The sequence below is a fragment of the Eschrichtius robustus genome, chromosome 12 (genome assembly GCF_028021215.1).
Source record: "Eschrichtius robustus isolate mEscRob2 chromosome 12, mEscRob2.pri, whole genome shotgun sequence".
NCBI classification, from domain to species: domain Eukaryota; kingdom Metazoa; phylum Chordata; class Mammalia; order Artiodactyla; family Eschrichtiidae; genus Eschrichtius; species Eschrichtius robustus.
The window spans coordinates 7,355,405-7,372,902 of NC_090835.1; the positions used below are offsets into that span (position 1 = coordinate 7,355,405).

Below are 17,498 nucleotides of genomic sequence, written 5' to 3' on the forward strand. Positions count from 1 at the left end.
CCACAGTTCCTAGCAGGGGGGGCTGTGAGCCTGGCAGCGTCTCAGTTCCGGGCTTCAGGAGCCCCAAGGCCCTGGGGCAGCTGCTTCCTGTGCGTGTCTCCTCTGCAGGCACGACAGCCCACAGGTGCCTAGTGCTTAGAGGGCATTCCTCCAGTAAATGTTTAAATTGGAAGAGAAGGTGTCAAGGTGGGGAATGAAGAGTCCCTCTGAATTCCTGCTCAGTCCCCAGCTAAACAGGGGAAGAAGGGTCACACAGCTATAGTGACTCTGAAGCAGCACCCGGACCGTCCCACTGGCAAAGGACTCCAAGCATCTGCAGTTCACGAAGGAATGGCCACTAGACTCTTCCCTTCCAGCCATTCGGCATACTGGTTGAAGAGCCAGCTTTGGAGGCAGGCTCTTGTTCAAATGCTAGCTCTGCGACTTCCTAGTTGTGGGAACTTAGGCAAGTTACTTAATTTGTCTAGACCTTGGTGTCTTTTTGGAGATATCTACCCTGTCATTAACTTTCCCCATAGTTATTGCAAGGATTATACAAAACTGTGTATCTAAAGGTGCTTCAGCACAGGGTCTACCACTCAGTGAAGGACATGGGAAATGGGAGCTGTCATACTGGGTTAGCCAAAAAGTTCGTTTGGGTTTTTCCGTAAGATGTTACAGAAAAACGTGAATGAACTTTTCGGCCAAGCCAATATTATCTCTGCTGTTGTCTTACAAATGCAGCAGGCACAGCAGCCAGCAACCGCTTGGGCCCAATCATTTACCATCCCTGAGGAACACAGCCTCCCTGTTTATCCCTTTTGCCCTGGCAGAAGGCAAGAACCAAGAATTCCAAACAGACCATTTATTTTCTAAGAATCAATATATTTTCTTCCTTTGAAATAAATACAAACCAGTTTGAAAGGTGGGGGAATCTATGGGAAGAAGGGAAGTGGGGACAGGCCCCAGTCTTTTTTTTAGTACCAAATGACTCTGGCGCGACCCGGAAACGCAGTTACAAATGAGAATAATTTAAATTCTCCACTATTTACAGTATTTACAACAGCAGGGGAGGGGGTCACCTAGTGCCCCTCTTCCGGGCTGGACAGACATCAATCTCACTGCTAGGCTGTGCAGATGCCAGCTCACCTCACCACCTCAGGGGCCTCAGGCCACCAGGCAGTTAGGGGTTCTCCTGGCATGAGTAGGCAGAGGTGGTTGGATGGCCTGTTTTACGCAGTGTCCTAACCTTCGCCCACCAACTTGCGCTACAATGCCATGAGGTCTCTGGAGCTTTCTGGCCTGTGGGACCTCCCCTCTCATTGCGCAGAGCCCCCATGGGCCCTTGGAGTGTTCTGTACAGTCCAGCTGCACTCAGGGCGGGAGGGACCTCCCCCACCCAGCTTCCCCTGAGACTGGCCCCAAGACCAGGAATGAGTCAGTGCAGAGGCCGGTGCCACTCCAGGACAGTGAGCAAAGGGGAGGAGAGAGGTGGCTGGGCACTGTAGGTTGGGTTGTGCTGGACAGTATCAGTCACTATCGCTGGTCTCACTGCTCTGCTCGCCCTGCACCTTGCTGCGGTGCTGCAGAGCCCTGTGGTAGGCGATCTGTACTGACTTGCGGATGTTGGATTTCCGGCCCTCCAGCATCTTCTCCTTGTCAAGGTCCTGGTTCACGCCCAGAGGAACCAGCTTAGTCCTGGGCAGCCACTGCCTGTAGGACGAGGTGAGAATCGAGTAAGTCATCTCTTATCTCTGGGGGAGCAACAGGCACCAGCCTTCCTCACTTGTTCATTCCTTCAAAAACTCCTCCTGAGTGCCCCACTCTGGGCCAGGCTCTGGTGGGAATTAAAGAAACCAAGAGATGCAGTCCCTGCTCTCAAGGAACTGCTCACAGGCTAGTGATGAAAAGAGCCCAGTCATCGGTCACAACGGGGTAATCATAGGGTATTTATGGGCACAAAAAGGAGCCTTGACCAACCCTGAAATAGGTACCTTGTCCAGTGGGCTCCAGGCAGACTTAAGTGACATTAAACATCCTCTGCAGACAATTAACAACCAGAGACTACACGTGTAAGTGTGCCGGAACAGGGATTCAGAACCTGAATGATTATGCCTGCTTTATCCCCATCTTGTCACCATGGAGGCAGAGGTGGGAAAAGTAAGTCTAGAAGCCACTTTAGTCTGGGTGGGGAGCCACCCCCACATTTGTCACAGTCACTCACGGTCCTTTGATTTCTAGCTACAGCTGTCAGCTGCTGCCCGCTCAGTCTCTCAGACTCTTGGTCAACACAACCCTTTTGCTCAAAGATCTAAGTCCCTCCCCCACTGATTTATGACAGCTCAGGCTGTCTGTTGCTGGAGTTCCCTGGCAGTCTGCCCCGATACCGAGGGTTGCATCTGTGGCTATGAGTCACATCAAATGCTCCCCTCCTCCCTTACCAGGTTCGCTTGTTGTCAAAGAAGAGGACGAGGTAGAGGTGCTCTCGGGCTTCCTGGGTCATCTGTTCCCCAAGTTTCAGCACCTCCAGTGGGGGCACAGGGATGGGAACCCCATGGTGGAACATACCTTCCCGGGGCATCTTTGGATCAATGATCTAAGGGTGTAATAAGACCTTGGTTTAGTTCAGTCTCCTCCTTCCCAAGGCTTACCCTATCCAAGAATTTGGAGACTACATCTGAAGTGGGAACAGAAAAAGGTTATCACACTCCTAGGGCTGCAGTGCTGACCCTTGGCTTCTTCCCATGCTGAACTATTTCAGAGCCCAAGGGGCAAAGGGAAGAAAAAGGGAGAGATGGAGAAACTAACCAGGGACCTCTAAGTGTCTATCTGCCAAAGACTCCTGTGCTCTGCAGCTCAGCAGAGAGTAGGAAAAGTCTGCTACTTTTGAGTGTGTGTTCTGGGGTTGGAAGACAAGGGATATGACAAGAAAAGTGGAAGCCTACCAGAGCTGGGTATGATGGATACCCCCGGCATTTGGCCCACACCAGGTCCAGAGCATCCAGCGGGGAGTCCTCATCCTCTGACAGCCAGCCAGCTCCCCGGCCCAGACTCTTCCTTACCACTTCACAGGAATGGGAGAGAGGGGGCGGATCAGCAGTCCGGGGTCTGGCAAGGCCCTGGCACTGGGCCCCCAGAACCCCTGGCTTTGGGCGGGCGTACTTACTGCTGTGGCCCACGCCGCGGCCAGTGCCCACGGAGTAGGCCTCGTTCTCAGTGCCTGAGGTATCTTCACTGCTGTCCTCTGGGAACGTGCCCCGAGAGAAGGAGGGCTTGCCCCGGCCTTGTTTTGAAGGCGTTGTGCTGTGGACAAAAGGGAAGCTCAACTCAAAGAAGGGGACGAGTGGGGAATGGCATGGTGGGTATCCTCCCTTCTTTAAGCCTCTAGGGTCTAAGACGTTTGGAAAGCAGAGGCTACTTGAAGAATTTCAAACTCAAATGCCCTCAGGGACTTGGGGGCGATTTGACTGAAGTGGGCTGGATATAGCAGTAGTGATGAATGCATGCGCCCGTCTTAAGTCAACAGTGGCCAGAATTGCCGGTCTGATTTTTAAAGAGACTATAGAAACGGGGAATTTTATATGGCACTTCCGAATCTTTTTTTTTTTTTTTAATACCATGCTGGCCAAACAAAATATGTCTGCAGGCCAAACCCAGGCCACAAGGAACCGGTTTATGCCCTCTGTTCTAAACCATCAGCTTAACACAGGGTGGGCCCCTCTGTTTCATTATGGTGACAGTCTCATCTATTCCATTTATTTTGCAGAGAACCTTTGGTTTGAGCCATCTTAATCTAGGCTAAGATGGCTGCCACCCCACTCCCCACAGGGAAATCTGCAAGGCCATCCCGGAGGTGGGTCTTGACCCGGAGGACTGGTACCTGGTCCGGTCTGAGGCAGCACTGCTGCTGCTACTGCTGCTGGACTCAGAGTCTGAGCTGCTCCGAGGAAGGCTGCAGTCATTACGATATACCAAGAAACTCTTCTTTACTGGCTGGTTTCCACCGCTGAAGCCGTTGGCTGGTAAGTCTTGGTTGGGGGGAGGGGGGAAGGGAAGGAATCAGTCAGGAAGACGTAGATCAGAGATCTACTGGGGGTAAGAGGGACTTAGAGCTTGGCTTTCACTTCTGTGCTGGAAAATTCCTCCAACCTTGGCCAGCAGAGCTAGCTCTGCGCAGTGTCCACCACAGTTGGCCACAGCTCTGCCCCACCCCTTGCACTTCCCTTGGCAGTTACTGGCCTTAGGACACCAATGGCTTAAAGGAGATTCCCCAAGGAGGATAAGAAGAGAAAAGGTGAAGTGATACTATGCAGGAGGGGGGGGCCCTGGATGGGAATCTAGCTGGGTCATCATCTCTGGGCTTCAGTTTCCCCGTCTGTAAAATGAAGGAATTGAATTAAAGGATTCCTAAGGGCCCTTCTAGCTCTGATATATTATGGGCAAATGAAGGGATAGGTGGGAGTTATATTGGGAAGGATGGCAGCTTTGCTCACTCTACTGGGGGGCTGGGTGATGGTGAGGCTCACCCATTGGGGGGTCTTCTGTGGATTTATCACTGTCGCTGTCTGAACTCGAACTGGGCCGAGGGCTCCTACCCCGCTTGCGCTGACGCAGGGAGCCCATGATGGGGAGCTGGGGGGGCCCCACAGGACTGCCTCCGTGGCTGGGGGTCATCTGGCTCTCCCGGTTTTTTGGGGGCCGGCCCGGCCTCTTGGGCGGTCCAGCTGTCTTCGGGTTCTTTTTGGAGAACAGAACTGAGGTTCTCCTGCCCACCTCATGTGCGGGGGTTGAGGACATGTTGGGACCCAGGCCTGGAGCAGAGAAAGAGAGAAGGAGAGTCGGTGAGGGGCCTGATGTGGGAAGGGCATACGTCCAGGGTAGGCCCTGGGTATATAGGACCATAACTCCAGCTAGAGTAGGGGAGATAATTGGGGGGGCATGGAGTTGGGAACATTGTCTCTTATACAAATAGCCAGAGAGGCAGCTAAGAGGCCCTTGACTGGGGAATGAGGGAGAAAGTGCAGCTGGCTGTGCATGAGGGACCTCTGCCTGGGGCATGGCAGGCGCTGAGTGTGTGCTGCAGAGTCAAAGTCTGGCTGGCCTCGGGGTCCACCATGCTGCGGGGTTCAGACCTTTGCTTGTCTCCTGGCTGCTGCTCTCCTCGGCGGCACTGTCTGTCTGCCCGTCCTTGTCACAGGCTGCCGGGTGGGGTGTCAGGCTGCCCCGGCTGGAGGGGCCATGCCGCTCAGGCCCATCCCGTCCAGTTTCCCGCTGGTTGGCAAGCTTGCGCCGCAGCGCCGTCATCTCTTTCTTGATCATCTTTGCACGCCGTGAGCGGCCCACGCTCTGCTTACTGGCATTCACCTCATCCAGCCGCTCGAGCAACAGCTTCAGCTGCTCTTCCACTGGCAAGTGCTTCTGGTTCTCCAGCAGGACCAGCCGCTCTTCCTCTGCTGCCAGGGGTGGGAATAGGGAGGAAAGGGTCAGACTCAGGGCAGTCCTCTGGGCCCCGTGAACCTGGGCAGGCAACAAGAAACCCACTCTTCTCCCCCTCTGCTTCTCACCAGGAACAGCTGTAAAACAGTAGCACCGAGATGTGGAATGGCAGGGATTGCTATCCATTCACCCAGTCTGGCTTCTTAGAGAGCATTCCTGGGGATAGCTTGCCACTGCTCAGCCTAGCTGCTTCCTGCCTACACTGCCTGCTCCCAGGAGGGGACTTTGGAAAGCTGTTCATCCCTGGCATTGGCCTCTATGTGGAGGTGTGACTTATCACCCACCATCTTCGGTGTGGTGTGAGGCCTCGTCTCCAGCCAGGCTGTGGGGGATATGCATGCCCGTCTCAAAGTCAATGCCCATTTTTTCTGCCTGGCGCCGGGCCTGGCGGAGCACAGCACCACCCTGCTCACGGAGCCGCACTGCTGCCCGGTAGAAGATGGTATCCTTGGCATTATACTTGAGGCAGTTGCTGACGATGAGGTTGAAGTCCTCCTCAAAATCATCAAAGTTCAGGTAGCGGTAAGCCTCCAAGTTCTGCTTCATGGTGAAAAAGTCCATAGGCTTTTTGATGTGGTCTAGGTAGTCAGGTACCTGGGAGAACACGGTAGGTGTACCTAAGTGGAGATACGTTCCTCATTCCCCCTGAACCCCTGTTCCTAACAACCTCCCTTGAAATGCATCCAGCAACCTCCTCCCACCACAGTTAGAGGCAGGCATACAGCACAGGGGAAAAGAAAGCCGGATTCTAGTCTTGACTTTACTAGTCACAAGCTGTGTGACCTTGGCAAGCCTCTTAACCTCTCTGGGCCTTCTTTTCCTCACCTAGAAAACAGTAATGAAATTACAGCCAAATCTACCTCCTAGAGCCATATGAGGCTTTAGTAAGAAAATGACTAGGGGAATCCTCTGGAAATAACACCACCTTGCATTCCTATAGTTCTTTTTACTTATCATTAAGACTTATAAGGAGGCTGCTGCCTCAGGCCTCTCATTTTATACCTTTTAGAGAGAAGAGTCTGCCAGTCAGGACCTAGGGCTTCAGAGATGGTTCTTTAGGTGCTGAGCCTTCTAAATTCTCCGTTCTAGGGTTCAGCACCCGGAAAGTGTCTTCCTGCCCTGGGATTATTCATTTGGCAGACTCAGTCCCTGCCTCTGGGGAAGGAGTGCAGATTGCCTCCCATTCTGGGCCCTTGGGATATGACAGGGACAAGACAGAGTCCAGGTGATGCATGTGGCTCCAGTTCATCCTGGAGCCCCAGAGCCACCAGCCCCTCTCTTCAAGGTCCCCTCCTAGTCCCTGGCCCAGACCTGCAGCGGGGGTGCATCTGGGAGAGGAACAGAAAGAAGGTGGAGTGAGGGGAAGGGATTCTTACTTCGTCCAATTCGGTTACCTCAGACAGAGGGACCGGCTCGCTGAAGATGTTGCCTGTGTCCTTCTCTTGGAGCTGCTCCAGGGTTTTTCGAAGGAGGATGAGGAAAGGGGTCAGCTGCATCTCCATGGCAATCTGCTGGACCTTGATCTGACACACATAAAGGCCCAATCAGCCAGGCCTAGGCCAGTCCCTTGGCAGAGAGGTCTGAGGAGATGGTTGTAGCTGGTATGGGAACTCGCCTTCCTTCCCACCCAACACAGCTCGGTGTACTTGACTCCTCTGGACTTTCCCTTCCTTGAGCTCCCAGCACCAGCTACCTGCATCACATAATTTAGGATTCCGTTCATACTCTCCTGTGACATTCTGCTTCCGGTGGGCCTGAGAGCAAACTGGGCTCAGGAGACCTGACTCCCGCATCAGCCCTGCTGCTTCCTGGACAGGTGACACATACTTGTCCATGTTTTCTGTTTTCCTGGGTCTGTTTTCTCTACTGTAAAAAAGAGTTGGCCCAGGAGCACTCACCGTCTCCCTTTTGAGTTTCTCCCGCTTGCGGATCAGCTCCACCAGCAGCCGGGCTCGCTCCAGGTCATGCCGAAGCCGCTGCCAGGACTTGAGCTGTTCTTTGAGGGCCCAGTTCTTGTCTTCAGAATCTCTCTGAAGAGGCAAAAGAGGGATCAGGAAATGATGAGAGAGCCAGAGGGGACGAGAGCCCAGGAAACGTGGGTCAAGGGCAGGTAAAGCCAAAGGAGAGAGCACAGTGATTTATTGGTAGGCTCACTAACTAACTGAAGTGGAAGCTCCTCAACCCACGTGTCCCCTAGGCCCAGCACAGAGTCGGTGCTCAGTATATGCTTGCTGTGAACGAACAGATGAACACATAGGAAAAATACGTTAAAAATAATCTGTAAGGATTTCATCCTGAGCTTGCTTTGAGGCCTAGTTTAAAGGAGGAAACAGCCCAAGCCTTCAGACACTGGAAGCTACAGTCACAAATCTCTGTCCTTGGGGACTTCCCTGGCGGTCCAGTGGTTAGGACTCCGCGCTTCCAAGGCAGGGGGTGCGGGTTCGATCCCTGGTCGGGGAACTAAGATCCCACATACCGGGTGGTACAGCCAAAAAAAAATTCTCTGTCCTCGTCCCCCTGGCACTAGTTCCTAGAGCCCACAGGGAATCTGACACAGTACCCCAACTTGGTCACAGTTCCTCTGAGACTGCAGGTGTGTCTGCAGGCGACGCAGCAGTGGGACCCCATTCCGTGACTGCCTCTTTAGCGTCCAGTAGCTGTGCAGCCTCTGCATGAACTGGCTCTTCCTTTGGATGGTCAGGCGGTTAGTGATTTTACTGAGCCTGGGAAGCAGGAGAGCAAAGAGAAAAACCTCTTGGGCCCTGATTTTCTTAAGCAGAACAGTGGTCTCTGGCTAATGAGAGTTTCTGAGTGGGGCTAAATAGGGAATAAATCTACTGTCAAAAAGGCCTATGACACTGGGCTAAGGCAAAGAAGAGCAAAGAGAGCTGTCAATGGCAACTCAGCAGACAGGAAGCCAAGCTCCCAGCTCTAAGCCAGATCTATAATTCTGTTCACCAGTGGGTCAGGGAGCCTGGCCCCTAAGACTGCTCTTGTCACTGCAGCCCAGAGTACTGTTTGACCCTGGGATACCCAACTCAGACTGAGCCTGGGAAGGTTTTAAGATGAAGTACTATTGTACAGCAGTAAACTATAGGAAATCGACTAGATAGCACAAGAGAGAGTAAAAAATAACTGATGACTGCAGCCCTCATTTGGACTTATTTGTGGCAGTAACCATTTCACAATTCCTTGAGCGTATCCTTCCCCCTTCTTCATTCCATTCTCCCTTCAGAGTCAGACCATTTCTTCCACTGTGGCTGGTAGCTATTCCATCCTCTTTCTTCCTAACTTAAACCACCTCATCAAAATGGAAGGCAGTTTAAAACACATGTTAGGTCTGCCAGATAAAAGCTGAAGTTTCTGGTTCCTAATGTAAAAGCCAGGTGACCTGCTAGAGCTCATCTCTTTTGATATTAAAAAAAAAAAAACAAAACAAAACCCCCAAAACTTCTATGTAGCTCCTGATAGGAATAAGATACCCCAGCCCTGTCACTCCACTCAGTGGGCTGTCAGTCTCCAACAGGGCTTCTTCCCTCAACAGCCTGTCTACCTGCTCCCCTCATACCTGTGTGGTGGGATGCAGGGCACAGACACCACAGGTGCTGCTGCCCGTTTCTCTGCCAAGATCTTCCGCGCCTTCTTCATCTTGATCCGGGACTTGGCCTTGGCCTTCTTGACCTTCTCTGAGCTCCAACTCTTACCCTCCTCCTCTTCCTCCTCCTCCTCCTCCTCACCCTCGCTGTGGGATAGGGCAGGCAGGCGGCGTGCTGAACCTGGAGGTGTATGGATGTCGCAGTAGGCAGTCTTGCGGACGCTGAAGGAGGTGCCATTGGCACCTGTCTCCCGCACAGGCTCCATCTTCATGTAAAGGCCGGCCTGCTGGGCACATGTCACATGGAAGGCTGTGTAGCAGTTGGCCTTGTGGCACTGGATGCAGGCCCCTGAGCCCCGCTGTTTGCAAATGTAGCAGGTCAGCTTCCAGCGAGCTGGCGGGATGTGCTCGATGCTGTCGATAGGCTCCAGGAAGACCGTGTTGGCAAAGCAGACCTCAGGGATCCATAGGGCACACACCACATGGGCCCAGCGCCCATCATCTGTCTGCTTGAAGGCACCACCCTTGTTGGGGCACAGGGCGCAGTCCACAGCACGGGAGGGTGACTGTAGGCAGCGGCGGCACAGCCACTGGCCCTCAGGGATGTAGGGGACACCGTAGCACTCCTGGTGCACAGCTAGGTTGCACATGTCACAGAAGAGGATGACATTGCTGTTCTGGCACTCACCATCATTGCAGATACAGCACACAGCATCCTCATCCACTAGCGCATTGGGGTCGCCTTTATTGTGGCTCTCAAAGTAGGACTCTTTCTCCAGCCGGTCCATTAAGTACTCAAAGATTTCCTGCGGAATGGGACTCACACCCTCCGTCTTCCGCCGCTCGTTCATGATATCCAGCCAGATGTAGTCCTCCTCATCCATGTCGTACTCTACTTCCTCATCCAGCTCTTCCGCCGACTTCTCGATGTACCTGCAGTGCACAGAGGCAGCTCAGCACCAGAAGGTTGAGATTTCCCTCCCTTAAAGACCATGGGTTACATCTGCTGAGCACTCACCCTATTCCAGGCCTGTGCCTTTACATCTGTGTTGTCTCATTCTATCCTCACCTTTACCCCAGGCACTCTAAGTCCTATAATTATTCTTATTTTGCAGAAAAGGAAACCTTACATTTGGGGAGGTTAATTCACCTGCCCTGGCCCTCTTGTGAGAAAGTGGCAGAGCTGGGATATGAACCCAACCTTGCCGATTTCAAAGCTCATGTCCTGGCTGCTACACTGCCTCCTCTGAGGTGCAGAGGCTCAGCCAGACTCCTGAAGGATGGGGCAGCTAGGACCCATTATTGGGGTGGTCTGGGTGATGGTACAAGGAGTCAGGGGAAGGAAGGTCCTCAGTTCTCATTTGCAAATCATACATAAGTTGTTTTACCACCAACTGGCTATGTCCTGAATGCAGCTGCTGTAGGTCTCCTGTTAGCTGGTGCCAGCATCAGCTCAGGGCTCCCTCAAACTCTAGGTACTCTGTGCTCTCTGGATAGCCTTGGGAAATAACAGTCAGAATAGCTAAGATTTACTGAGCATTTACTATAAGCTAGGCATTGTGCTAAGTTATCACATTTATTTTCCCCATAGCCATAGGGTCAATGTTTTCATTGCCCTCACTTTATAGATGAGGAAACTGGAAGCTTTGAGAAGTTAATTAACTGCCCAACACAGATAGTTCACACAACCAGGAAGTGGCAGAGTGACAATTCAAACTCCACTTCACAGCACTCAGTGGGCCAGCAGGGCTGCAGCTAAGGATTGCTCCAGGTGCCTGGGATACAAAGCAGGCTCCCCACCCCCTTGCCATGCACACTCTAGGTGGCCTGACCCTGGTGTTGTAAAGCAACAGGGAGCTTCAACGGAAAGAGCAGGGCTTTGCCCCCTAACAAACCTGGATTTACACGCTGGCTCTGTTACTTTGTGGCATTCAGGACATCACTGCCCTTTTCTGAACCTCAGTTTTATTGATGACAGAATGAGGATACTACTACTTACTCCCAAAGACATCAGGATTCAATGGAATTACAAAAACAAATGGGCTAAATCAAGTGGCACACAGCAGGCCCTAGATAAATGTTACTTCCCATGCCTCCCCTCTCCTCTCCACAAGGGAAATGTGGCTTTGGGGGCTAGAGCAGGCCACACAAGCATAGGTTCTGGAGCCATGCTCTGGATGACAGCAGGCGAGTGAGCTAACCTCTCTGGGCCTTGGTTTCCACATCTGTAGAATGGAGATGCTAACTTGAACCTATTTCATACAGCTGTTGTGAACATTAAATGAGTTACTACAGGTAAAGGGCTTAGAACAGTAGCTGGCACGGAGCAAGTACTCAATAAATGTTAGCTTTATGATTAGTTTTTGTATAGATCTGCCCCACCCTGTCTCACGTTGTAACTGTTTTTGTGTCTTAACTCCTCCACTATTAGATAGAGGCAAGAACCATGTCTGATTCACCACACAGAAAGAGGTGCTCAGTGTTGTTCATTTGAAAGACATTTACGGGGTGGAAGGGAGGACAGACTAAAATACTGTGTCTATCAGAAGCAACTTCTTCCTTAGCCCTTTACCTCTTCCCCAAGGTGAATGCAATGTCCTCATCCTTGAAAAAGGGTGTGGCTCAGGGCTGGTGTGAAACATCTGGTCCCTTCCAGGCCTTGGCACCAGCTCTCAACCTTTTCTCTGCCACGACACACGTGACATTATGTGATGGTGCATAACACACCCCCACAGTGCACCAAGATTACAGGCTGTGGCGCAGATAAGGTAGGCTGCATGTCACGTACAATTCCTGACACAACAGCTGACACTCCACCCTCTCTCTCCCCCTCAAGAAAGCATACCAGATGTGAGCAAGAGCAAGTGGTGTTATTAGAGAGATGACCTCAAATCTTCTTACATTTGTATAAAAAGTAAATCATTTCCAAAACAGGCAGTTCTGCTAACAGTAGTAACAAATTACATGCAACACACCTCCCAACTGATTGCAGTGCACCAGCTGAGAGCTGCTGCCTGGAGAACAGATCTGATCCCCCGGAGGAAAGAGTGAATCTGAGTGGAGGGATGAAGAAAAGGAGCAGGAGGAGCTGGGCTGGGCTGCCTATTGGAGCCAAGAGCACTGAAGAGCCATTAGGAGAGAGGGCAGGCCCAGAGAGGGGTCTGTGTGTTGGGAGGTGGGCATGGCAGTCAGTACTAACAGACAAGAGAGACAGTGGAAAGCCAGAAGGAAATGGAGCTGGGCTGAACAGATGAAAGGATGGAAGACAGGAAGAAGAGACTGGCTAGCATGTGAACAGCGGTGAGAGAAGAGTGACACACTGGGCCAAATTACTTGAGTTCCCAAAGATTTGCTTTTAAAAAACTGAGATTTAGTATAACATCACATGGGTTGCCCTTCTGGTAAAAACTACCTTTCGTATAAAAACCTTTACACCAAGTCCTTGTCAGAGATCAGGCTTTCTGATTAGCTGATACCAAAGATGGCTCCTTAACGAACTCACCCAAATGCCCTCTTTGACTTGGATGCCAAGACTCTAAGAAGTTTTACACTTGGTTTTTATTCCATCCTTCAGCTAGGGTTTCTGTATGTAGTTCCACCACCACACTTCCCCACTCCTTCATTTTTTACCTCATGTTAAAGGAATTTAGCCTTATGCCTGTGACTTTTTTAAAAAATTAATTAATTTACTTATATATCTTTGGCTGCATTGGGTCTTTGTTGCTGCACGCGGGCTTCTCATTGCGGTGGCCCCTCCTGTCGCGGAGCACGGGCTCCAGGCGCGCAGGCATCAGCAGTCGTGGCTCACAGGCTCTAGAGCGCAGGCTCAGTAGTTGTGGTGCACGGGCTTAGTTGCTCCACGGCATGTGGGATCCTCCCGGACCAGGGCTCGAACCCGTGTCCCCTGCATTGGCAGGTGGATTCCCAACCACTGCGTCACCAGGGAAGCCCTATGCCTGTGACTTTATTAGGAGCCACTGTGACTAATTTTTGGAAGGAAGTGGGGTACTAAGAAACAGTTAAATGAAACAAATAAAAGGGTCCTTGGAGGAGTACAAAACATAGGCGATGAAAATACTGCTTACGCAGGCTAAAGGATGGGTGACAATAACAGAACAAGTAATGGGAAAATTACTTCTTTAGATTTACAAACTGATTTTATAACCTTATGAAATCATTGTCCCTAGTCTTATACCTTCAGGCTAGCAGAGGAATATTATACCTACTCTGCAGATGGGATCACTGCAACACCAAAAGCTGGATGCCTTTCCCAAGATCACAGAGTGATGGAGTAGAAAGAGGAACAAAAAATGGGACCTTTTGATACTGTGGAAATAGTGCAGCTTTGGAGTCAGAGGAACCTGGGTTTGTCAGCTATCTACTGACATGTGACTTCTCGTAAGTCTGGTCCTTTTTCTGGACTGTGGTTTCCTCATCTGTGAAATCGGAACAATACCTACCTGAGGGAGTTGTGAGAATAAAATAATGGAATGGCTATAAAACACCCACTGCAGGGCTTGGCATGTGGCAGTGTATAGGAAGTGCCATCATCATTAGCTGGGGCACTCTTCTGCCTTGGCAGGACCAGTGTGCTTCTGCTATGCTTTACCCCTGCCGCTTCCTATCACCTATCTTTGACTCCTGAGCCCTGCTTGACCAGTTTTCCAGAGTTGGGGGGTGGAGGCGGCCTTACCGGTAATAGGAAGTCGGCCGGGGCGGGGCGTCAGGGGTGTCCTGCTCCAGCTCCCGGTACACCACCTCCGGCAGCTTGGGGGTGGTGCTTGCAGAAGCGCTGTGGTGATGGTGATGGTTGGAGTCCTTGCGCTTCTCCTTGTTCTTATGCTTGCCTGACTTGGGAGTAGCAGCCGGCGTCTCAGTGTTCTCCTTATTGCTGCCGTTCTCAGGGGCCTCCTCAGGGGCCTCCTCATCTTCTGACACCACATCCAAGTTGTCAAAGATGCTGATGCGGTGGACGCGGCCGTGCAGGTCCACCTCCACCATGCGCTGGGCCTGTGCGTAACTCATCACCTCACGGCTGGGCGACTGGGATACCTCTGAGGGGGTGGGCGACTGCTTGTTGGCTGGGCGTGACTGGCGCCCCTTCTTCTTGTGCTTTCGGAGTGGAGTCTGCTGTGGGGGCGGTGGGTTGTCATGGTCATAGTGGTACAGGTGGTACTCAATACCACTGTAACTCTTGTAGACCTTGCGGCAGGTCTCCACGGGGCACTCATACGGTGGCTTAGTTGCCCGCAAGTTGTGGCAGAAAGTCTTCACGTCAAAGTCCACCCCCATGCTGTCACATCTAGAATGTACAGATCAGTTAGCACAGGCCCAGGGAAGAGCTCCTGGCCACCCACTCCACTCTCTCCAGCCCTCCCTCTCCCCAAGGGTTTTGGCCAGCCAACCTCTACAGCAGCTCCAAATGCCCCCTCCTCCACAACATGGCCATAGTCTCGGCCTTATCACCTCTTGCCTGATCACCCTGCTCTATGTCTCAGTTCTTCTAGCCTAATCTCACACAATGTGTCCAGAACGATCTTTCTACCAAGTAGAAATGATCATGTTAGTCTCTTGATTAAAAGCATCCTGATGTTCCCCACTTACTTCAGGATAATATCCAAATTCCTTATGATGATATTCAAGGTGCTCCTTTCACTGTTTGGCCTTAGTCCTCCTTTCTAGATTCTTCTTTTCACCAGTTACAGCTGTATTTCTGTCTAACCAGGGCAACTTGCCAGTCCCTGAATGTTACAACCTCTCATTCCTGCAAGATGATCTCTATTTAGAATGCCTTCCATCCTCCTTGATTAGTGAGCTCCTACTCATTCTTCAAAACATGGCTCGAATGTCACTCCAGTTATGCTTCTTTGTCTCTCCCATGGAGAGCTGTGTTTCCACAGCATTTCATCCTCACCTCCACCATGGCATTCACCACACTGGAAGTTCTCTGTCTCCTCCCATTAGACTGGGAGCGGTGCAGTGCAGACACCAGAGCCTACCCACCTCTGTATCCCTAGTACCTGGCATGTAGTGTTGTTTTGGCCAACGAATAAATAATCTGTTGAATGAATAGCTAAATGAGGGGATCACCAGTTCTGGAGCTGAGATGGATGAAGGCTAGTGTCAGCCCATGCGGAAGCCTGAACAGGTAGCCAATGATTTGGTCCTGGACTCCAGCAGAAATCACTGGGTTACAGAAAGAATTAGTTAATTTCTGAGGCCTTTACAGTAAGCCTATGCCCTGGCCCTGGGAGTGGCACCAGGCCCTAACGGTACAAACAGGAACATGACAATCCAGGCACACTCAGCTCCATGCTGGTCCTCAGAGCCGTCCCTTCCTCCTCTCCAGTGTTCCTGGGTGAGTGGAGACAGCAGATGGCACCAACCCCCAGGAAGCCCAGCTTGGTCAGAGAGACTGCCCCAATTTCTCCAGGCCTAGCTGAGTTCAACAATTTAACTGTGGTCTTGGCACCATTCCAAGCAAAGCCACCCTGAGCTCCCTGATTAATAACGGTCCTTGTTGGCTCCTCTCCTGCGACTTAACCAAGCTAGTGAGCTGCTTCAGTCTCTCTGTCAAAGCCCCAGATTGTCATATCAGTAAAACTACTCCTTAAACTCGCCCCTACTTCCTACCTGCACCCGTCTTTAAACAAACCAATCAGAAGCACAAACAAACTCTCCTCTTTCAATGATGAGTCCCTGGTGAACGCTGCAGCTCTGCTGCCCCGGCTTCCTAAGCAACACAGAAACCTCCAGCAAACGTCCCGCTGGGACTCAGCAGAAGCACAGAGGAGAGACAAGGCAACTAAGACCCGAAAGCCCGTGGGGAGGGCCCCAGGCCCAGGGGTATGGCGGCGGCATCTGCCCCAGGCGCTCAGAGGGCTGGAGGAAGTAGGGGGCGGAGGCCAGAGGGATTAGGCCGGGCCCGGGCGGTGCCCGCAGCCCTCTCCCGGATGCGGCTACATTTCCCCTTTGTCAAAGTGTAAAAAGTTAAACAAGGCTCCTCTCCTGCCATTGGCCCAGGCTGCCCCAGGCAACCCCGAAGGATACACTGTTGCCCGGGATGCAGGCTGTGAGCTAATGCACTGTCAGTTCTCCGGGCTGGAGTGGCCCGAGGGTACTCGGGCCGGCCAGTTCAGTGCGCGCCCCACGAAAGTAGCCTACCCCTTCCCGGCTGGCCACTCCCGCCCTGGTCCCTGGCCCGCACTCACCGGCCACCTCGAGTCCGGGCTCATTGCCGAGGGCGCCCGCCGGGGCTCCGACCCCACTAGGGGAGGCCGGCGGGGAAAGACGGGCCGGGGATGGGGAGCCCCAATTCCGGAGACTGCAGACCTCGCCACCTCGACTCCCTGCCGCCCCACGCTCTGGCCCGGCTCCCTGGGATTCCCGCGCTGACCCCTGCCGCTCCCAGTCCCGCCGGCGCCCCGGTCTCTCAGTTGCGGCGGCCGCCGCCCCTTTCGAAAGCCCCTAGGTTGCCCGGTCTCGGGACCCAGCACCGCCGGAACAATGGAGGCTACCAGAGGCAGCACGGGGACGGCGGCGGCGGAGACGGTGGCGGCAAAGGCAGTGGCAGCGGCGGCGGCAGCAGCGGCGGCGACGGCGTCTGCGCAGGGTAAACGCGACGCCGCAACGCTGCCGAGCTGCACTTTCGCCACAGATCTCCGCCCGCCCGCTGAGGCTCGAGAGGCCATTCTCTGGGATTCGGAAGGGCCCCTGGACACCCTACATGGCTTTTCTAGCACCTCCATCTTAAGAGTTGAGTTTCTGGGGACTGAAGTTGCGGTACTCGGGATCCGGAGTGGTGGGCCCGTTTGTAGCGAATCTGCGGCCACGTACGGTGAGCGCGGACTGGGCGTGAGGAGCCCGCCCTTCTCCCTTCCCCCTCTGCCTCTCTCCCCCCATCCTCCCTCCGCCTCTCTCCCCCCCTCCCCCCTCCCTCCCTCCCTCCTGCTGGCGCCGCGGCTGCGGTAGGGACCTAGCCTTGGTCTCGGAGGAAGGCGGCGAGGCGGGGCGGGAGCCACGGGGCGGGACTGGGGGCAGGGCCAAGAGCAAGAGGGACGCGGACTGCAGCCTAAGGGGGACCCGGAGTTATAGGTAGGGGCGGGGCGGGGCTGGAAGAGAATAAACCAGTCTACGGGGCGGGGTTTGCGGAGAGTGGGCGGGGCCATCTGTAAAGCAGACCACAGTAAGGAGAAGAGGGGCTGAACGTGGGGTGAAGCGTGGGACTAAACAGAAAAGTGGGCCTCAGAAAAGAAAGGGCGGGGCTTTGGGTGGGCCTGGAACTTGGAGCTGGGCTAGGGAGAAAGGATTTAGCTGGGAAAAACGATGCGAAGCTGAAGGTAAAGGGTGGGGCTTGGAAAAGGTAAAGGGGCAGGGCTGGAGAAAAGGTGTGAATCTGAAAGTAGCGGCCTGATTGGGGGTGGTGCAG

General features: G+C 53.1%; 1 protein-coding gene across 7 annotated transcripts; it reads right to left on the reverse strand.

Annotated features, from left to right (window-relative positions):
* Window positions 1-843: 843 nt before the first annotated feature.
* On the reverse strand, window positions 844-16,651 carry BRPF1 (bromodomain and PHD finger containing 1). Of its 7 annotated transcripts, none has more exons than XM_068558526.1 (14): window positions 16,282-16,651; window positions 13,764-14,372; window positions 9,044-10,003; window positions 8,036-8,198; window positions 7,374-7,505; window positions 6,870-6,998; window positions 5,760-6,069; window positions 5,112-5,429; window positions 4,506-4,790; window positions 3,860-4,007; window positions 3,146-3,282; window positions 2,925-3,043; window positions 2,421-2,575; window positions 844-1,692 (listed from the first exon to the last, which is right to left on the reverse strand). In XM_068558526.1, exons 2-14 carry the CDS (start codon window positions 14,360-14,362, stop codon window positions 1,509-1,511), a joined length of 3,639 nt encoding a protein of 1,212 aa, XP_068414627.1. In that variant the 5' UTR covers window positions 14,363-14,372; window positions 16,282-16,651; the 3' UTR covers window positions 844-1,508. The 7 variants fall into 7 exon arrangements, with proteins under 7 accessions (XP_068414627.1, XP_068414626.1, XP_068414625.1 ...); XM_068558525.1 differs by having other exon boundaries at window positions 5,112-5,432; XM_068558524.1 differs by having other exon boundaries at window positions 6,852-6,998.
* Window positions 16,652-17,498: the final 847 nt, after the last annotated feature.

Coding starts and splice junctions, on each gene's coding strand:
- BRPF1 (XM_068558522.1), bottom strand. CDS start 14,362: ATGGGGGTGGACTTTGACGTGAAGACTTTCTGCCACAACTTGCGGGCA. Junction 5,433..5,759: donor CTCACACCACACCGAAGATG/GTGGGTGATAAG, acceptor CACCCCTGGCAG/CAGAGGAAGAGCGGCTGGTC. Junction 1,693..2,420: donor TTTGACAACAAGCGAACCTG/GTAAGGGAGGAG, acceptor CTCGTCCTACAG/GCAGTGGCTGCCCAGGACTA.